This window comes from Emys orbicularis, chromosome 7 (assembly GCF_028017835.1).
Source record: "Emys orbicularis isolate rEmyOrb1 chromosome 7, rEmyOrb1.hap1, whole genome shotgun sequence".
Lineage (NCBI taxonomy): Eukaryota > Metazoa > Chordata > Testudines > Emydidae > Emys > Emys orbicularis.
Genome location: NC_088689.1, coordinates 101567062 through 101588071, shown reverse-complemented (window position 1 = coordinate 101588071; position 21010 = coordinate 101567062). Strand labels below are relative to the sequence as shown.

The 21010-nt window shown below is 56.4% G+C and overlaps 2 protein-coding genes across 3 annotated transcripts; one reads left to right on the top strand and one right to left on the bottom strand.

Annotated features, from left to right (window-relative positions):
- Positions 1–5703: 5703 nt before the first annotated feature.
- DRAP1 (DR1 associated protein 1) lies at positions 5704–13900 on the bottom strand. 2 transcript variants are annotated; one of them, XM_065408309.1, is made up of 7 exons: positions 13806–13900; positions 9821–9893; positions 8479–8572; positions 7834–7953; positions 6914–7004; positions 6402–6487; positions 5704–5942 (listed from the first exon to the last, which is right to left on the bottom strand). In XM_065408309.1, the coding sequence occupies exons 1-7, from the start codon at positions 13845–13847 to the stop codon at positions 5789–5791; spliced, it is 660 nt and encodes a 219-aa protein (XP_065264381.1). In that variant the 5' UTR covers positions 13848–13900; the 3' UTR covers positions 5704–5788. The 2 variants fall into 2 exon arrangements, with proteins under 2 accessions (XP_065264381.1, XP_065264382.1); XM_065408310.1 differs by lacking the exon at positions 7834–7953.
- A 1416-nt stretch (positions 13901–15316) lies between these two features.
- C7H11orf68 (chromosome 7 C11orf68 homolog) lies at positions 15317–18914 on the top strand. The gene is made up of 3 exons (XM_065407447.1): positions 15317–15383; positions 16181–16371; positions 16687–18914. The coding sequence occupies exon 3, from the start codon at positions 16715–16717 to the stop codon at positions 17453–17455; it is 741 nt and encodes a 246-aa protein (XP_065263519.1). The 5' UTR covers positions 15317–15383; positions 16181–16371; positions 16687–16714; the 3' UTR covers positions 17456–18914.
- Positions 18915–21010: the final 2096 nt, after the last annotated feature.

Here is a 21010-nt window from a genome sequence, read left to right as displayed (position 1 = left end):
GGCAGGGGGTCGGGGTGCAGGAGGGGTGCGGCATGGAGCTCAGGGTAGTGGGTTGGGATGCAGGAAGGGTGAGGCAGGGGGTCAGGGTGCAGGAGGAGTGCAGGGTGCAGCAGGGGGCTCAGGGCAGTGGGTTGGGATGCAGGAGGGGTGCGGGGTGAGGCAGGGAGTCAGGGTATAGGAGGGGTGCAGGGTATGGCAGGGGGTCGGGGTGCAGGGTGCCGCAGGGGGCTCAGGGCAGGGGGTTCGGCTGCAGGAGGGGTTTGGGGGGCAGGATCTGGCCCGGCGCGTACCGGGGGCAGGGCAGGCTCTCTGTCTGCCCTGCCCCCGCAAGAGGCTGAAACGTGGGGAAGGGGGAGGGGGGGCGGAGGGGCTGTGCGTTTCTGTTGCTTGAGGCACCGCCTTCAGCAGCTCCCATTGGCCGCGGTTCCCCGTTCCCGGCCAATGGGAGCTGCTGGGGGCGCTTCCTAAAGTTACAGCCACTCCGCCCCCCCTTCCCCACGTTCCAGCCTCTTCCCGGAGCTGCGCAGGGCAAGGCAGGCAGGGAGCTTGCCCTGCTCCCGGTGCTCGTCCGGCCGCTCTGGTAAACACTGGCGGAGGGCGCGGGGGCTGCGAGGGGCTCGCTGGCCACGTGTTTGAGACCCCTGTTCTAAACTGTGGGCACCAGAACTGGCCACAGGATTCCAGCAGCGGCTGCACCAGTGCCAAATAGAGAGGTAATAGAACCTCCCTTCTCCTACTTGAGATTCCCCTTTATGCATCCATAAGAACATAAGAAAGGCCGTACTGGGTCAGACCAAAGGTCCATCTAGCCCAGTATCTGTCTACCGACAGTGGCCAATGCCAGGTGCCCCAGAGGGAGTGAACCTAACAGGCAATGATCAAGTGATCTCTCTCCTGCCATCCATCTCCATCCTCTGACGAACAGAGGCTAGGGACACCATTCTTACCCATCCTGGCTAATAGCCATTTATGGATTTAGCCACCATGAATTTATCCAGTCCCCTTTTAAACATTGTTATAGTCCTAGCCTTCACAACCTCCTCAGGTAAGGAGTTCCACAAGTTGACTGTGCGCTGCGTGAAGAAGAACTTCCTTTTATTTGTTTTAAACCTGCTGCCTATTAATTTCTTTTGGTGACCCCTAGTTCTTGTATTATGGGAATAAGTAAATAACTTTTCCTTATCCACTTTCTCAACATCACTCATGATTTTATATACCTCTATCATATCCCCCCTTAGTCTTCTCTTTTCCAAACTGAAGAGTCCTAGCCTCTTTAATCTTTCCTCATATGGGACCCTCTCTAAACCCTTAATCATTTTAGTTGCTCTTTTCTGAACCTTTTCTAGTGCTAGAATATCTTTTTTGAGGTGAGGAGACCACATCTGTACACAGTATTCGAGATGTGGGCGAACCATGGATTTATATAAGGGCAATAATATATTCTCAGTCTTATTCTCTATCCCCTTTTTAATGATTCCTAACATCCTGTTTGCTTTTTTGACCGCCTCTGCACACTGCGTGGACATCTTTAGAGAACTATCCACGATGACGCCAAGATCTTTTTCCTGACTCGTTGTAGCTAAATTAGCCCCCATCATGTTGTATGTATAGTTGGGGTTATTTTTTCCAATGTGCATTACTTTACATTTATCCACATTAAATTTCATTTGCCATTTTGTTGCCCAATCACTTAGTTTTGTGAGATCTTTTTGAAGTTCTTCACAATCTGCTTTGGTCTTAACTATCTTGAGTAGTTTAGTATCATCTGCAAACTTTGCCACCTCACTGTTTACCCCTTTCTCCAGATCATTTATGAATAAATTGAATAGGATAGGTCCTAGGACTGACCCTTGGGGAACACCACTAGTTACCCCTCTCCATTCTGAGAATTTACCATTAATTCCTACCCTTTGTTCCCTGTCCTTTAACCAGTTCTCAATCCATGAAAGGACCTTCCCTTTTATCCCATGACAGCTTAATTTACGTAAGAGCCTTTGGTGAGGGACCTTGTCAAAGGCTTTCTGGAAATCTAAGTACACTATGTCCACCGGATCCCCCTTGTCCACATGTTTGTTGACCCCTTCAAAGAACTCTAATAGATTAGTAAGACACGATTTCCCTTTACAGAAACCATGTTGACTATTGCTCAAGAGTTTATGTTTTTCTATGTGTCTGACAATTTTGTTCTTTACTATTGTTTCAACTAATTTGCCCGGTACCGACGTTAGACTTACCGGTCTGTAATTGCCGGGATCACCCCTAGAGCCCTTTTTAAATATTGGCGTTACATTAGCTAACTTCCAGTCATTGGGTACCGAAGCCGATTTAAAGGACAGGTTACAAACCTTAGTTAATAGTTCCGCAACTTCACATTTGAGTTCTTTCAGAACTCTTGGGTGAATGCCATCTGGTCCCGGTGACTTGTTAATGTTGAGTTTATCAATTAATTCCAAAACCTCCTCTAGTGATACTTCAATCTGTGACAGTTCCTCAGATTTGTCACCTACAAAAGCCAGCTCAGGTTTGGGAATCTCCCTAACATCCTCAGCCGTGAAGACTGAAGCAAAGAATCCATTTAGTTTCTCCGCAATGACTTTATCATCTTTAAGCGCTCCTTTTGTATTTTCATCGTCAAGGGGCCCCACTGGTTGTTTAGCAGGCTTCCTGCTTCTGATGTACTTAAAAAACATTTTGTTACTACCTTTGGAGTTTTTGGCTAGCCGTTCTTCAAACTCCTCTTTGGCTTTTCTTATTACACTCTTGCACTTAAGTTGGCAGTGTTTGTGCTCCTTTCTATTTGCCTCACTAGGATTTGATTTCCACTTTTTTTTTTTTTATGAGATGCCTACCAGAAACTCCAGGAATTTTGGGAGTGGGAGGGGTCAAATGAAAACTCCCATGGTTCCTCTCCTGACATCTGGTCATGTTGCCAGTGCCTTTTCTGACCTGGTGTCAGCCAGCACAGATGTCCTATAGCTGAGCCCGAGGATCAGGACAGTCAGTAGTGCAAAGAAACACAAGGGAGTAAGGTAATATCGGCTATGGGACCATCCCCATGTCTCTCTAATATATTGGGACCAGGAGGGCTACAGCCCTGCAGACAACTAGGACAAAGGGAACATTAGCCTATTCAGTCTGAGCTCCTGTCTCTCACAGCCCAGGGTCGCCCTCTGCTGGGCCCAGCAACCTGTGGTTGGCTCTTCGGGAAAGGTCTCCAGCCTTGATTTGAAGACTACACTTGGCTGGGCTCTCTCTAGCCTGTCCTCTCGCCCCCCAGAGCCAGGGGGAGGAGCCAGGGAGAGAACCCAGGAATCCTGACACACCTGATTCTAGCACCAGTTCCTACATAGTTGTGGGCACAGTGATAAGGTGAACGGTCTCCCCCTCTAGGGGCTGATCCTCCCAGAGAAGAACAGGAATTTGCTTGTGAAAGCTTTTTCCAAGGCACTTAGAACAGGGAGCGAAACCCCCCCAGGGATGCAGCCACCTCCCTGCTCCCCCTTGGAGAGAGAGGATGGGGCACCAGCCCAGCTGGGGGACAGGAAGGCAGGTGCTGCGGAGGAGGATGCACTTGCACCAGGGGATTGGGAAGAGACTGGAGCTGCAGTGGAGTGTGGGGACTGTTAGATGGAAGGGGGTTAGAAGCTAGTCCCTTGATGACTTCTCTGCAGGGGGAGTGGGGGAGGCACCCAAGATTAAGGTGGGGTTGCAGGCATGGGCACTAGGTATCCCTAAGCCTCCCACATCTGGGGAGGTACAGAGGGGACTCAGCCCAGGGCACAGGGGATGGGGAAGGGGCAGTCTGCAGGGGTAGGGGGACAAACTACCAGCCTATGTCAATGTGGGGAGGGGTGGGATCTCACCTGGCGGGGAGGGGGAGGGAGACTGCCATAGCCCAGGCCAAAGCGCGAGGGGAAGGTTGGGGGATGTAGTCCAGGCCAATGGGGCTGGTGTTTGGGAGCAGGGATGCTCAGCCAGTCCCTGCAGCTGCCAAGGATCCCACAGCTCATTCCAAACACTCTGACAAAGCTCTCCCCTGCCACATTGAATCAGTAGCAAAGCTGGGGATAGAATCCAGGAGTCCTGGCTCCCAGCCCTCTAGACCCCACTCCCCTCCCAGAGCTGGGGATAGAACCCAGGAGTCCTGGCCAGTTCTGTTGCCCTTCTCCAATAAGAACCACCCCATTGTAAATTTCATCCTAAACACTGACGGATTCTAGTGAAATCAGAACTTTATTGAGTCAATACAAAAAAATCAAACAAACGCGTTAAAAGTCGCAGCATCCCAGCTCTCAAGGTGGCCGCAAGCCACACAGCGTTTAACCCCTCGTCCCCGTTTCCCCCACCCCAAGATAGCTTAAAGCACCCCTGCCCTGAAGGGATGCCAGGACCCACCCCCCACATGGAAACAACCCATTCCCAACAGGACAGATCGGTGTAAAAAGGCGCTGTGGAAATTCCTGCCTCTTAGGAACCTTAGGACTACACTGCACAGGGGTGGGGTGATGGAGCCCTGGGGTTTAGCCGCAAGAAAAGAATGGAGATTGAATCCACTCAATATCCAGGGACAGAAAGGACAGGGAGGGAGAGGGGAAAAGAACCCAGGAGTCCTGGCTCCCAGCACTTCTCTGCTCTAATTATTAGATCCCACTCCCTTCCCAAGAGTGCTGGCTCCCAGTCCCACTTGGAGGGGGACATGCAAATGGCATGAAGGATTGAGAACATACAGCGCCTGGGACATTCATTTTTAAAAAGAGTGCTTAAAAGCCCCATAGCTCACAGATTCCTCGCCCCCATCCCGGGGGTGAAATTGAGGCAGCTGGGTGTGTGTTGGGGATTCTGATGGGTGAAACCACAGGACCATCTTCCAGTGGCAGATACAGTTAAGCCCAGGATAGACATGCCCAGAGACACTGAGTCCTTTCATGTGGGGGGACTCCTTCTCCCGCTCTAATTACATCTCCCTACTTCAGAGTCATCCCAAACCAATCATCAGATCCAAGTGAATTTCACATGCAGTGATGGGGGACAGGGGGAGAAGCTGCTTGTGAGATTCACTGTGTCCCTCCCTCCTCCAATGGATGTAGGACCAGCCAGTACAAAGAGGCCCCCCCCCCCCCCCCCAGGATCTGAGAGAGCAGTGCTGGGGGCAGAGAAAAGGGGGACACCGAACCAGGGCTGGGATGGAACCAAATATCCTGCTTCTAAGAAAAATAGAGCTCAGCGCCCCCACCAAGAACTATGGTTGCTGGGTGGGGGCAGAGCTGAGGGCACCACTGAAAAAAATCTTACCCAACGCCAAAGAGCCCCGTGATCTGACAGACTGACAACACCGAGGCCTGGAATGGAACTGAATGTCCTAGACAAAGCCTGGATTACACCCGTAACACCAATGTAAGCGCTAGCCCTACACTCTCTGGGAAAGACCCCCCTGATTCCTTGGGGCTGAGGAGGGAGAAATCAAGTCACAATGAAAGGGGAGGAGGTTTCACAAGCTGGGGTGGCTGTTTTGTCCCCATTTCCCATCTCTGGAGACACCTGCAGCTAATCACTGGGTTGGCTCAGTCATGCTCTGTCTGTTGGGGAAGGCGCTACAGAGAGGGATGACACAGTGGGGAGGGACGAGGCGATCTGGGCTCTGAGAATCAGGGGTTCGAGCCCAACCCAGGGACACAATAAAAACAAACCACGTGGAGGTAAAATGCTTTTCTCTCTTTTTTTAATAAATTTAAGAACCACCCCCTCCCCCCCGAATGCAGCAACTAAAACAAACTAAAAGGAAACGGGGCTACGAGTCATAATCTTCCTCCTCCTCGTCCTGTGCTGGGGCGGGGGGTGCTGGCGCAGAGGGCATCATGGCAGGCAGGGCCGGGGGCACGGAGACAGGCATGGCCATGGTGGACTGTGGGGGGCAGGTGAAGTGCAAATATGGCGCCGGAGAGCTGGAGCCAGGGAGGGGAGAAGGAAGAAGGTTATTGTGGGGGAGGGGAGATCATCTACCCCACATTCCTCACCCCAACCCTTGGCCCAATCAGATCCATGGGCCCTTTCAGTATCCCCACCCTGGATTAGACCCATAGTCCCATCCAGTCTGGTAGTCACCCCCTCCATCGGGGCGAGAGGCCCATCCAGCCTGGTATGCCCCCACCCCTGTAACAGGGTTCAGGCTCCAACTGGATCATACTAACTGCTATTAGGTTTCTAGTTATCACTACTCTTAAGTAGCTAATGCTCTGCTCTAACCACTAGATCCCACTCCCATCCCTGAATCAGGGATAGAACCCAGAAGTCTTGTCCCCCCAGCCCAAGATCTAAGCACTAGGCAGCCACTGCCCAGCCTGTCAGCACTACTGAGCATGGGAGGCCCTCTGGATCCTGACTGGACAGGCCCCGATTCGTACCTGGGGAAGTGGGTGGTGGGGCGGCTGGGGGGCGTGGACTGGGACGTCTCCTCCTCCCCATCACTCTCGCTGTCCTCAGAATCCTCCTGTGGGGGCAGGGTAAGCAGAGAGCTCAGCATGGAGACGGCACCACCTGAGGGACACAGTGACTGATGCTCCCCAGAGCTGGCCTCATGGGAAACTGAAGCAGAGAGAGGGGAAAGGGACTCACCCCAGGTCGAAATAGAACTCAAGAGTCCTGGCTCTCAGCACCGCCCCCTGCTGTAACCACCAGACCCTACACCCCTCCTGGGATACTCAGCCCATAGATCATACAGGGAGGCAGCCAGGAGGGGAACCTCCTAAGACAGGGGGAGGGGATGGCATTCCAGACCCTTCACCATCTGTGCCCCATGGGGGACTACCTCCTTCACTCAGCTCCCCATGCACCTCAGCAAGGCTCAGCCAGGAGGGGGCACTGCTGCATGCAGGACGGAGCCTGCGGGCTGGGAGACACCTCCTGCCAGATTCACCTCCTGATCGGAGTCCGTGCCTGACTGCTTCGGATCCTTTCCTTTGCTGCCAGTGCCGCCGTTCTTCCGCCCACTGCCCGGCTTCCGGCCCCTGCATCCGGAGAGAGACCAAGGAGTCATTGGGGCACTGCCAATGGATGGGGGCTCCAGCAGAGATTGGTGCAGAAGGAATCTCTTGACCGCACCCAAGGGTCACCCACCCAGTCCCCTGACTCCACACCAGGGCTCCCTGGCCACATACCACCCCAATGATCTACAGCAACGCTTTGGGGTTCCACCTCCCAAGCTCCCAACCCAGCCACAGCACTCCCCACTGGGACAGTCACCTACGACGTGTCCCAATCCCCCGTGGGATGCAATGGGGAAGAGGTATTTAGGAATCGCTTTGCCACATCACTGGAGTGTAGACATCTCTGGTGTGTGGCATGGTGGCTGGGTAACGGCACACAGCAACACGGCATGGGTTCGGGGTAGGAAGCAAAGAGAAGCCCCACACCGAGTTCTGATGGCAGAGCGGGGGTTTTGGGAGGCAGAATGGAATCAGCAGAATGGGAATTGAGCTAGGACACTGGAGTTCGTTTCCAGATTCTTAGTGAAGCGTGATCGCATCTGTAGTGACCACCATCTGTCGGTGTCTCTCTGCAGCACAGCACCCCCTAGTGCTGTGCTGGGGCCAGCAGTGACTGAAAGGGGGCACATCCAGTACTGAGTCCCACCCGCTCCCTGCAGCACACTGGGGCATCGAGACCAGCCCTGGCTGTGAGGGGAGAGTGCCCCCTACTGAGCCCCTGCCTCATTCCCTGTAGCACAGTGCCCATGGTGGCACACTGGGACATAGGCCAGCACTGGGTGCAAGGGAAGAGCACCCCCTACTGAGCCCTTGCCCCTCTCCCTGTAGCACAGCGCCTCCTACTGCCCACCTCCTGGAGACCTTCTCGCCCTCAGCGTGGTTATCCTCCACATCTCCCTGCATGTCAGGCACCGAGGCCACCAGATCCTTGAGGAAGTCGAACTGCTGCTCCAGCTCTATGCACTGCTTCCTGCAGGGAGTGGAGAGCAGCTCAGACTCTGGGGGAGGGGACTGCAGCACCCCCACCCCCAGAAACCCTGGGGACCTGACCCCCAGCCCCTATTGGCTTCCTGAGGGCTACTAGAGACCCCCCATGGTGTATCCATCCCAGCTGGGGATGCAGGATTTAAAGCCACCCCTTCCCCCTCCATAACAACACTAATCACCATTACCTCCATGAGCTTCAGCCCTGCTCGGGATTAGTGCTTCACCCCTGCCTCCCCCCAGTTGAAAAGGGGGGAAACTGAGGCACAGAGGAAGGGAAGGGACTGTCCAGAAGTGCCACAGTGAGTTGGTGGCAAAGCGGGGAACAGAACCCAGGAGTCCTGGCTCCCAGCCCCCTGCTCCAAGAAAAGTGAGAGAAGTCTGTCCGTAGCGGGGCAGGTCTGCTTGTGGAGTAGATCTGGCATTTCCTTGCTCCAGTACTGCAGGTTAGGTCAAAAAGTCCCCAGCTGGGCAGAAGAGGGGGGAATGCAGGTGGAAGTAGGGTACTTACAGGTGGGAGGTGGTCATGGTCTTGGCATTTCTGGACTGTGTCACCTGACAGGCCTTCCTGAGGAGCGACTCCAGGAAGAGCTCCAGCGCCCGGGCTAGGGCAAGCCAAGGGTTAAGGGAACTCAGCACTGGGATCAGAACAGAACACCGCTTGTACTAGGACAGGGGTGGGCAAACTTTTTGGCCTGAGGGCCACATCGGGTTTCATAAATTGTATGGAGGGACGGTTAGGGAAGGGGGTCGTGGCCCAGCCCCCACCTCCTATCTGCCCCGCCCCCCCCCCCGGGACTCCTGCCCCATCCAACCCCCCGTTCCCTGACGGCCCCCCCGGGACCCCTGCCCCATCCACATACCCCCGTTCCCTGTCCCCTGACCACCCCCGGAGCTCCGCCGCCCCATCCAACCCCTCCTCTCATTCCTGACAGCCCCCTGGGACCCCTGCCCCATCCAACCACCTCTTCTCCTTGTCCCCTGACTGCCCCCGAAACCCCTGCCCCTGACTGCCCCTGCCGTCCCATCCAACCCCCACTCCTTCCTGACTGCCCCCCCCGGGACCCCTGCCCCCATTCAACCACTGCTCCCCCCCGACCCCTATCCACACCCCTGCCCCCTGCCCACCACCCCGAACTCCCCTGCCCTCTATCCAACCCCCCTCACCCCCTTACCTGGAGCTGGGCCACGCCACCACTGCCACCATGCAGCACAGAGACCGGGTCAGGCCGGGCTCTGCAGCTGCGCTGCCCCAGGAGCTCACAGCCCCGCCGCCCAGAGCATTGCGCCGATGGCGGAGCGAGCGAGCTGAGGCTGCGGGGGAGGGGGAACAGTAGAGGAGGGGCCGGGGCTAGCCTCCCGGGCCAGGAGCTCGGGGGTCGGGCAGGACGGTCCCACGGGTCGGATGTGGCCCACAGGCCGTAGTTTGCCCACCTCTGTACTCGGATCATAGTTCATGCGGATAGAACCCAAGAGTCCTGGCTCCCAGCCATCCCCCATCCTGCTCTGACCCACTAGCCCTCCTCCCCTCCCAGAGGTGGGGATAGAACCAGGAGACCTGGCTCCCAGTCCCTCCCATCGCCCCAGTCTAAGACCACTCCCTCCCAGAGCTCGGACAGAACCCAGGAGTTCTGACTCCCATCCTCCTCCCGCCACTTGAACCACTAGATGAGCTGCCTCTGATTCTCTGTCTAACCTGTTGTTGTAATTAGCCACCAGCCAGGGCAATGAAACCTACAGGATGATGAACCAAGCCTGTCTGGGAGGGAGATCCCCCAGGATTGGCCGGAGCACAAGGCGGCAATTGGGGTTTCAGGAGTGGGAGCTGGGCACCACAGCACTCCCAAGGATACATATAATGACAGGGACGGCAGCGGCCACCTTCCCAATCTCCTCATCCGTCTGCATGATCTTCTTGATCCGGGCCTGGAGGGGAGACGAGAGGAAATAGTTAATATTAGGGGTGGGGTGTTATGAACTGCCCCCAGGGCCCCACCCTCCTATCAACAGTCAGTGCCAGGAACATGGCTATGTGGACCAGAGAGAGCGCCCCCTAGAGGGGAAAGGCACCATAACTCATTCCCCATTCCCCTGAACCAGCCAGTCTGCGGCCCTAACAGCAAAAGGCCCCAGATCCCATTCCATGCCCCCTGGAACCAGCCAGTCCCCGACCTAGGGCTGGATTTGTACTCCCAGGTCCTCTGCTCTAACCACTAGACCCCACTCCTCTCAAGTGACTTTAGATCCCTGGACACAGGGGCCATGCACCTCTCCAATTCCTGCATTACACCACCACCCCTTCTCTGGGTCATCCTTCCCTGAGAACAACCATTGCATGCTGCGTCCCCAGGGAGGTGATTGACACAAGAGCAGAGCCTCCATGGGTGGCTGGCTCCTCAGCCTCTTTGGTGACTATGGGACACATCCCATGGCCGGTTGTCAGGCAGGGGCCAAGGCTGAGAACCATCAACTTGTTCCATGCCTGCCCAACCCCCATGGGACATCACCTCTACCCAATGGCACTGGTAGCCTCACACCAGAGCTATTCCCTGCCCCTATTATGGCTCTGTGTTCTCTCCTTGTGCCCTGTGGCTTAGCAATGCAGCAGGGCCTCCCGTTTCCCCTCACAAGATCAGGTCCAGACTCGCGATCCACCCCTCCAGATGCAGAATCAACGCTCTTGACTGGGGCGTGTCAGAACCAAAGGATGTTTGTGTCCATGTCACAGGGCAATAATATACCCTACACCCAGCTAAGGGGGCAAACCACAAGGTGTCGGCTGTCATAACCCAGGCGTAAACTGTGAGGACCAAAGCTGAGCACAAGCCATTGAAAACGACTCTGACCTCGAGATTGGGAGCTTCCTTGTTGTGCTGGGCACTGTCCAGACACCAACCCGAGATTAGGGGACCCCCATCCTGCCAGGTATTGCACAGATCCCAACCTGAGACTGGGGAGCTCCATTGTGCCAGGTACCACATGGACCCTGACCCAAGTTCAGGGCCCTTGTTGCACCAAGTGCTTCACAGACACAGAGTGAGGCAGTCACTGCCCTATAGCGCTCACAGTCTAAACAGAGGAAGTTTTATCCTCAGATTACAGATGGAGAAACTGAGGCACCAAGCGACATGTCTTGCCCAAAGTCACAGAGGGAATATATAGCACAGCCAGGCACTGAACACAGATCTCCAGCCCCATCCCGGTGCCTTAACCACAAAGTCTGAACCGTAGCTTTGGGAACTGAAGGGGGATGGGGGCTAGATTCAGTGCTGCCAACTCTCATGATCTTACCATCAGTTTCACAGTATAAATCCCCAGCTTGTTGACTCAAGAGATGCAGGGAGAATCACAGCTTTCATTTAAAGCTTATCATCTTGACCCTTAAAAGCTCCTCCACAGAGCAAAAGGCAAACAAAATACCCCCCCCCCAATTGATTTTTTTTTAATCATGTTTTTTAAGGGCCTGATCCCAGATTTTTAATCATTTGAGGATGGCAAAGCAGATTTCAGTCATTTGGTGGGGAGGGAGGCATCAGGGACCCCAACCCAGGAAAGGAGGAAATGAAACTGACAGGGAAGAGAAGGTGAAACTGACCAGGCTGCTTTCAGTTCCCATCCTACCCCAATGCTGAAGATGTGACCGAGATAGAAAAGGAGTGCTTTGTGGTGCGAGTAGGCCCCACTGAATCCCAGGGAAAAAGGAGGCCTATAAACAGTAAATCTATCCACTTCTTCCACAGTAGCAGCCCCCTCCTGCCATTCCAATAAGAACCTTTCCCACTTTTGACTGAGGTCCTCCACCCTACAGTAGAGTCCCCGGAGAGGCGAGTCCGGAATGAACCCATTTTATGGAAAGGAGAGCAGAGGGAAGTGTCCCTTCCACCCTTACTAGGACAGCACAGATGGCAGTGCTTGGGTTAGAACCCAGGAGTCCTGGCTCCCGTGCAACCCGCCTTCCCCCCGACCCCTCTGGCCACGTTGTAACCCACTAGACCCTACTCGCCACCCAGAACCAGGGATAGAACCCAGGAATCCTAAGGCAGACCACAGTCTCACTGGACAGGATAGTCTGAACTGCACACATTCCCCCATTTGCCCACCAGAGATGGTGTCCCAAAGGATAGGTGTGGGGAATTCATCATCCTTTGGGGGAGGGGGAAAGAGAGCCTTTGGGTGAGGGAGGCAGTTCATTATGGTTAGGGGGTGTTCATGAAGAGCCAGACCCCTATATGGGTTGGGTGCACTGACCAGAGAGGTCATGGGAGGGGAGATGAGACTTCATCAGGGAGGGGGTTCCCAGAGGATCCCTGAAGAGGTGGGAGATCAACATAATGAGGCCAGATCATAGGGGGAAGGGTCTTCAGAGGGAAGGGGCATCCTTGTGGGGATTAGCAGTGGGTGGTATGGGGAGGAATCCCTATATGGGGCTGTGGGGATCCCTGTAGGGGGAAGAGGGTAGCAGGAACATCTTTATGGGACAGCAGGGGAGTCCTATATAGGAGGCACACACTATAGGGAGAAGTGGAGAGTCCAAGTATGTCTCTGAGGTGCACAGGGGACCCTATAAAAGAGGAGGCAGCAGAAGCATCCCTATGGGGGAAGGAGACAATGTTGGACTGGGGCCAGTAAAGGGAGGAAGAGGAAAACTGGGCCTGTGGGGATAGGTCCAGGCTTTGGAAAAAAGAGGCTGGTGGGCTGGACTTGCTGGGAAAGGAGGGAGCTAGGCCAGACCTGGTGTGGGGGCGGATGCGGGGTTCACAGGGGCTCAGGCTGACCCAGGGGTGTGGGGAGAGCGGCTTATAGGGTGTTGGGGGCTGGGCTGGGCCCAGAAGGATTGGAACAGGGGCATGAGTATGAGGAGTGCCCACGAGTGGGCTAGACCGGCCCAGGGGTGCCTGTGGGGTGCTATGCTGGACCAGGGAGGTTGGATTAAGGGTGCCAGGGGGTGCTAGGCCAGCCCGGGGAGACGGGGTTAAGGGGTGCCTGTGGGTGGGCTAGGCCGGCCCAGGGGGAGGGTCGGGTTAGGGATGCCAGGGTGTGTGTGTCAGATTAGGGGTGCTGTGGGGGGTGCACTAGGCCGGGAGCAGATTGGGTTAGGGGTGCTGGGGGGGGGGGGCGCTAGGCCGGCCCAGGGGCTGTGGTTGGGGGTGCCAGGGAGAGCTAAGCTGGCCCGAGGGCTGTGGTTGGGGGTGCCAGGGAGAGCTAGGCTGGCTCGGGGGGGGGGGTCGGGTTGGGGGTGCTGGGGTTGGGGAGCTTGGCCGGTCCGGGGGCTGGGGGTACCAGGGGGCACTAGGCCAGCCCAGGGAGATGGCGTTAAGGGGTGCCTGTGGGTGGGTTAGGCCAGCCCCGGGGGTGGGGTGGGGTGTTGGGTTAGGGATGCCGGGGAGCTAGGCCGTCCCGGGGGCTGGGGTTAGGGTGCCGGGGGGGGGCGCTAGGTCGGCCCGGGGGTGGGGTTGGGGGTGCCGGGGGTGGCTAGGCCGGCCCGGGGGTGGCTAGGCCGGCCCGGGGGTGGCTAGGGGGTGGCTAGGCCGGCCCGGGGGTTGGCTGTGCTGGGGCGCTAGGCCGGCCCGGGGGCTGGGGGTGCTGGGAAGCTAGGCCAGCCCCGGGAGGGGTGGGGTTGGGGGCGGCGGGGGGCGCTAGGCCGGCCCGGGGGGTCGGGTTCGGGGTGCTGGGGCGCTAGGCCGGCCCGGGGGCTGGGGGTGCTTGGGAGCTAGGCCTGCCCCTGGGGGTGGCGGGGGCGCTAGGCCGGCCCGGGGGGGGGGTCGGGGTCGGGGTGCTGGGGAGCTAGGCCGGTCCGGGGGCTGGGGGTGCCAGCCGGGGGCTCGGACCCGCACTCACCGGCGGGAAGCGCGCGTTGTATTTCTTTTTCTTGCTCGGCATCGCGGGGCTCAGGCTCAGTCTCCAGCAGCGGCAGCAGCGACCCCAGCCCGCCCCGCCGGCTCCCGGCGTCACCCGCCGCCGCACCGGCCGCCTGGGTCCTAGCGCCTAGCGCCACCGGAACGTGCCAGCGCCGGGCTGACTCCATCCATTGCCCTTCCCCCCGGACTCCTCCCTTTTCCAGCCCCCCCCCCCCCGCGCGCGCTGGGGCCCCCCTAGCCCTTAGCACAGGTGCCACCCTGTGACTCTCCGTCCCCCGCCCCCGATCTCCCCCTCCCACCGCATTTCTCCGTTCTCACAGGACCGGGTCCTCCAATGCCACCTCCAGGGTCTCCCCCCTGCTTCAGGGTCCCCCTCCCCGCAGTACCAGGACCTAGGGGCCCACAACTCTGCTCTCTCTACCAGCCACCAGGACTGGTGTCCTCCATCTGCTATTCCGCCTCCTCTCTTCTCCCTCTTCCAGCCATCCCAGAGAAAGCAGATCTTACAGCCCCTCCTCCATGCCAAAGGGTCCTGGGGTCCCCCATCACCAGGCTATGGAGGCCCTCCAAGAGCCACCCAGTTCCTGAGACATGGGCTCCCTGGGATTGCTTGCTCCCCATCCCTGGAAGATGGAGGATCCATGGTGTCCCAGGTTGGCCCCCACCACCAGAGATGGGGGGTCTATGAAGTCCTTGTGCCCTCCCCACCCCCCTATGGAGGGTCTGAGGCAAGCCCCCTTTCCCTGAGCAGGTAGATTGAGTTCCACAGATCGCTATCCATGGGTCTGAGGTTCTCCTGGAGCACTAAGGATGGCAGAGTGACTTTGCTTTTGCATTGATGTACCTAAGAACGGCCACACTGGGTCAGACCAAAGGTATCTTGTCTTCCAACAGTGGCCAACGCCAGATGCCCCAGAGGGAATGTCTTTGGCTCTTTCCCCCTCTCTCAGCCACGTGCCCTACCCCGCTACATCTCAGTGCTGGGCAAGGGAGCCCTGTATAAACAGCCTGTGTCCCATCCCAGAGGTGGCTGCACCGGGTGAGGAGTCTCTGTATAATGGCCCCAGCGGGGGTTTAACACCCATTACTCCCACAGAACACCGCCCAGGGTCAGGCTATGGGCCTGCCACTGGCTTGGGGCCCTCTGCGATGCCTTGCTCGCCTTTCCGCCATGGGCCACTAAACCCAGCTGCGGCGTCTTGGCTGCAGTCCAGCCCCACAAGCCTGCGCACGCACAGGAACAGCGGAGCGCGCTAGAGTCACAGCCACAAACTGCTGGGCGGGGGAAAGGGCTCAGGCTGGAGCGGATTGGTTGCTTTAGCCCCGCCCCCAGCCCCAGAGAATCCTCTTCCGCACGCTAGCCCCCGCCCCCTCTCTGATTAGCCCCTCCCACGCCACCGTACCACATCCGGGTCTTTCATTTCATCCCTCCCGGCCCCGCGTTTCCCCATCCGGGTTAGGCCGAGACCCCGCCCCCGTGGCCGTTACCCCCGTGTGAGGCGGAGCGGGGGGGGCTGCAGTATGGGGGCGGTCGGGAGCTGAGCGCGGGAAGGGGCCGGTGAGGCTTAGCCCTGGCGGGCGCTTGCGGAGCTGTCTCGGGAGGGGCCCAGCGGCGCTGCGTGGGGAGGAGGGGGCCTGGCGGGCGCGCCGGAGGGGTGTCCCCTGCCGCTGTGTGCAGCCCTGGAGGGGCCCGCGGGCTTTGCTCCGCGTTCGCTCAGAGTGAGAGGGGGGCAGGACTCCTGGGTTCTCTTCCCAGCTTTTTTTTGGGGGTGGGGAGTGGGCTCTGGTGGGTTAGAATGGGGGGGAGGGAAGCAGGACTCCTGGGTTCTCTTCCCAGCTCTGCTTCAGAGCTGCTGGGTGGGTGAATCCCTTTCAGCATTTCAGTTTATCCCATCTGTAATAAAGAGGTTAATGATACTAACTCCCACTGTCTCTCCTTAAAGCCCCTTGATGTGGGACATATCTCATTCTGTACCACCAGCAGCATCTCTTGAGGGGAGAAGAGTCATAATCCTTAAGTTGACACTGTGCTATGACAATCTAGGGATCTTCAGGGTGGGCGAGAATCGCTAAGTGGTACGGGACAAGCCAATTCAAGCGTTCTTGGCCTGACAAAGGAATGGATGTTGCTGGCCTCAGTACATGAAGTGTTTGTGTCATGCCCCCTGCCTTTCCCACTGTGCTGTGTGGGGAAGGGGCTGAGTGCAGCTGATCTAGGACAAGTTTAAAAGACACAGTGGGGGATCTGGAGCTTATACCCTGTTGGCATGGTAGTGTTTCTAACTGGGCTGTACAGATCATTTAGTGTGCTCTGCTCTCTGTCCTCCACGGTGAGCCATGATTTTTCTTTAATAGGAAAGTCGAAGCAGCATCTTTGTGGGGCATGTACAGCAGGCAGCCTGCCAAGCACTGCCTCACAGGTCCTCAGTTGGGTTTCCAGGTGGCCTTTACATTAGTGTTGCTCGTTCCAAGCCCTTGATTGCTCGTCCTGCATTTGGATACCCATCCTGCATTGTGTTCACTTCCCCAGCAGCCCACGAACACAGGTAAATTATTCTGGTTCATGGATGGGAACTAATGGGGTGTCTCAATCAACAGTGGGCAAGGAGCCCTGGGATGGGCTATAGGGGACAGTCCTGCTGTGCGGGGATGGGAGCTAATGGGGGTCTCCATCCATAGTGGGCAGAGTCCTGAAGGAGATCGGGGGTACTAATGGGAGTGGGGGAAATCTCTATTCACACTGGGCAGGGTCCTGAGGGATGGACTCTAGGGGTTGATTCTGGCCTGGGTCCTGCTGTGGAGATTGGGCTAGATGGTACATCATCAGGTTGCTTCCAATCTCCCTGACCCTTCCATCCTAGGTTCCATCCTTCCACCGGCCAGTGAGCGATGTCAGACCAGGACGATGGTGATATGGGGAAGGGAGGGGCCTTCTCGGCCGAGCACCTGGCCGCTGAGTCCATGGCAGCCGACATGGACCCCTGGGTGGTGTTTGATGCACGAAAGACCCCACGGGCCGAGTTCGAGGAGTGGCTGCAGACCTATCAGCCCTCGCGGGTGTCTCGTTTTGGGGACCCCGAGCGCCGCACTGAGCCTGTGGGCTGGATTGCCATCTACGGTCCAAACTACTGTCCAGAGTCAGGTGATGTAGTGGGGCTGCAGGAGGCCTGGGAGCGGCTCCAGATCAGTGGGCGCCATGTCACCTTCGACACCATCCGCGAGCTGGCACTCAACCACTGCGTCCTTACCGGCAAGTGGCTGATGCATCTGGACACCGGCTTCAAGGTGGACCATGCCTGGAGTGGCATCGCCCGTTCCGTGTTGGAGGGGCACTTTGGGGTGGCCAAAGTCAGCCCCTGCTACCCCAACTCGGACCGCAAGCATGTCATCTGCATCTACACAGATGACTTCACCGATGAGGAGAAGGTGATGGATGCGGACGCTGCCATCCGGGGCACTGGCGTCAAGTGCCTGCTCTCCTACAAGCCCGATGTCTACACCTACCTAGGCATCTACCGGGACAATCGCTGGCACCTCTGCCCCACCATCTACGAGAGCAAGTTCGACCTAGAGTGCATCCCCCGCCGCTCCCGTATCATCAACAAAGTCAGCAACACTGAGGTGACTTAGACTGGGCCCCGCTCCCCAGCTGGCAGTTCCTCCTTTCCCCTCTCCAACAGCTGGCACCAATGCCTCCCAACTGTGCTCTGAAACTAATTACATTTTGATTGGTCTGTTTGGTGTGGCCTGCACTTAATGTATATAGAACCTAGAGTGGATTGGAGGCCCCACACAGACTACAAATCCCAGCATGCAATGCTCCACGCTTCTGTAACAGGCTCCCTCTTTCAAAGGACAGGTGCTCTGCTGGTAACTGCTACTAGCTGAGATCCTTCAGTCAGCAGGGAGGAGCATTGGCTGCTGGGAGATGTAGTCTCTGCTGGTCACACCTCTGTTAAAGATGACAGTGGACTATCTTGCAGGATTCTCAGCCACGTTTGGCACACTCCTGCATGATGCAGCACTGGCCATGCCGCTAGCTGGCTCTATATTAATGAGGTTCTCCCTGTTTCCCTGGAAAGCCACCTCTGCTCCCCTGGGCTGCAGTCACTTTGATAGAAGACTCAGGAGGTCCTTGCGACCAGCTGGCACTGTCTCTTTAAATTCCCAAAGCCCCTGGGGTTTGCTGGTGCCACTCTGCATGCTTATTAACTCCTTCATGGTCTGTGTGTTACCATATAGCCGAGGGCTAGGGCTGTGGGTTCAACTCATCACTACCACCTTCCAGTGATATTTGTATGTTGAAAGTGCCACAGCTCCTAGCAGCCTGTCCTTTAGGAAAGCCCTTTCCCTGAGACACAGAGCTCACTTAGAGCTCAGGATTGCCTCCTCTACTGCTCATGCAGCAGCAGCTGGGTGATGTTTCCAACAGCCTTCTCAGTAACTAGTTCTCTCTCTAGCTATTGCAGCCCCTCATTGGTGGGGGAAAGGGTGCCACATGAAAGAAGTCATAGGTCTCTGCAGGGCCCATTAAGGTGGCTGAGGGTAACAGGAGCAGGGCCATGGCTCTTGGAAAACAGGAGGAAGTAGTAGGTGTCCACTGCCGCCCCCACTAAGTACTGTAGATCCTTCACTGAGCCTGTTCCCCATACAGCTCTCAGAACATAGGGTCTGTGCACACACATCTCTGGCTCTTCCTGCCCTGGAAAAGGGCTGTATGTCAAGTCCCCTGAATGGCGCAGATTGTTTAACCCCCCCTTTTGGGGACATTTAACAGTCAAAAGGGGTTGTAGATACAGCACTGGAACCCCTCTGCCTGCTTTAGGAGCCATGAATAGCTGTTGTCTCCTTGCCCAGAGGCCTGCTCTGCTGTGTGCAAAGGTTGTCTTTAAAATGCCTCTCCTGGGGCTTGAGCATGTTGAATCCTGACCCTCACTGGTGGGGAAGGGAAAGCAGGAAGGAACCTCAGGGCTCCTGGGGATGACAGTGGAGCAAGGGGGTTGTATCTTTCCTGCAGGGTGTTTCTCCCAGCTGTTCAATGGGTGTTTGAGGTGTAAACAGGATTAATAAAAACAACTCCTCTCCAGTGAATGGGGTTCTATTTCTTGGGGTGAGGAGGCCACAACACCCTGGTGGGGCAGGTCCAATGCCAGCTGGGTGGCCCAAGCGCCGTTAGCATCCCCCCTTCTGTGCAAAGGGAGGGGCATGTCCTGTGTCCCTGCAAGTAGCTGCCCTCCTGCTGGGGAGGGAGAACCGGGGGAGGAGGGCCTTGCTGTGGGACACATGAAAGCTCTTCTCACACAATCCTGGCCTCTTGCTTGATGACTGGAGTTAAGGCAGCCTGGAGCAGAGATGCCTCTGCAGGATAACGGGGAGTGAGGGGGGGAAACAAATAGCAGAAGGTGCATGTGGGGTGGGGGTGGGAGGGGGCACTGAGTGTAATATACAGGCTGTGCATTAGCCAGCAGGGGGCACCACCAGCACCCAAAATGATGGGCTGGAAGAGGGAGGAGCATAAGCTGACACCTAGTGGCTGGGAACTCCCTTTAGCTACAACCCGGGATGGTGTGTTTGCATCCCTGATCCCCAGCAGTCCTCACTTCTGGCCCCAGCTACAGCTGGGACTAGAACCCAGGAGCCTTGATTCCCAATCCCACCCCATCCTCTGAACAGGTAATGGCACCTCTAAGATGGCCCAATTGAAGCAGGGAGAGGGAACAGGGATCCCTGTAGTTTCTTACTGGGACTTCAGCTTTAAGCTCAACACTGGGCCAAGAGCCATCTCTGAATTCCTGGGGTCTAGAAGCTGGGGAAGAGACCCCCGCCCCAAAAACAGACAACCCAGCATCTCCTCCCCCTGAGCCACCAGTGGATCCATTCCCTTACGTTCCTTATAACCCACAGTGGACCTGGGACATATTCCTGCTGCCTTGTCCTCTGCTCGCTCTTTGGCTAGTTGATGAGAAGAAAACAGCTGGAGCAGTGGATTTCTACTTGATGATTCATAGAGTTCAAGGCCAGAAGGGACCAATAGATCATCCAGGCTGATGCTCTTGACTATCACAAGCCATTCAGTTCCACCCTCTTACCTCTGTATTGACTCCAGTGATTTGAGTTAGACCAAAGCATTTCAGTCCTCAGGAGACTAATCTGTTGTGAGCCCTGGGCAGAGAACGGTCCCCAAGGCCCTTGCGATGGCAGGGAATTGATGTGACACATGCCCAGATGATCCTAGCAGGTGACCCATGCCACAGAGGAAGATGAAAACCCCAAGGTCCCTGCCAATCTGACCTGCGGAAAATTCCTTCCCAGCCCTCAATCTGGTGATCAGCTGGACCCTGCACATCTGGGCAAGACCCACCAGCCAAGCAGCTAGAGAGGATTTGCTTTTGAAGGCCTGGTTGGATGCCCCTGGAATATGGGAACTCCCACTGAATTTCACTGCCGAATTGAAGGGGGAGGAGAACAATCTAAGGCCTGGTGGGAAAACACTCTGTGGAAGGAAGGTTGGGAGCGTTCATCTTCAAGAGGGGAGAAAAGGATATAAAATTATGGGAGAGGTGGCAGTGTGGGCACTTTGGTTTGCTCTGCCTTGTGGCCCAAAGAGCTAACTGATGAACAGCAAAGCTCTAGGTCTAGTTAGCCTGGGGAACTCTTATCAGAGGGCCGCATTGAGGCTGCAAATTTATGACTGAAAGAGCAAGTGGCCATTTATCTGGATAAGAACAGCCAGCCACTAGCCACTATGGGATATTAAACTGATGCTTTATCTTAAATTGCTCTCAACAATTAGGGGGCAGGATGAGACCTTCATAGGGGCAGATTATGCCACAGTTGCTACTGGCAGGTTCTTGCACCTGGTGCTGGCTGCTGTCAGAGACCACAGCTAGGACTAGATGGGGCTGATCTGGCATTTCCTACAACCATAATTTCAAGGCTAAAAATTAAGCAAGTCTTTTTGTTTTAAACCATTTTCTGGCCACTTCCTAGAACAGCAAGAACAGGGTGAAGCCTCTTTGCTCCCCGCACCACAGGGTGTATGAGTTGTTAGCCAGATCTGGAGCGAGGCCATTGACTGCAATGGGGGGCATGTTGGATCCTCAGAGAGAATGTCTCAGAGAAAGGCCAGAGCATAAGATTTGAGGCCTAACTTCACCCACACTCCTAAGGGTGCTCTGAGTTTAG

Bases quoted from the DNA above. Each gene is read 5' to 3' on its own strand.
- C7H11orf68 (XM_065407447.1), top strand. From the start codon at position 16,715: ATGTCAGACCAGGACGATGGTGATATGGGGAAGGGAGGGGCCTTCTCG.
- DRAP1 (XM_065408309.1), bottom strand. From the start codon at position 13,847: ATGCCGAGCAAGAAAAAGAAATACAACGCGCGCTTCCCGCCG. The intron at 9,894-13,805 runs GTGAGTGCGGGT...TCTCCCCTCCAG, and splicing joins ACAACGCGCGCTTCCCGCCG to GCCCGGATCAAGAAGATCAT. The intron at 7,005-7,833 runs GTGGGCAGTAGG...CTCCGGATGCAG, and splicing joins GGCGAGAAGGTCTCCAGGAG to GGGCCGGAAGCCGGGCAGTG.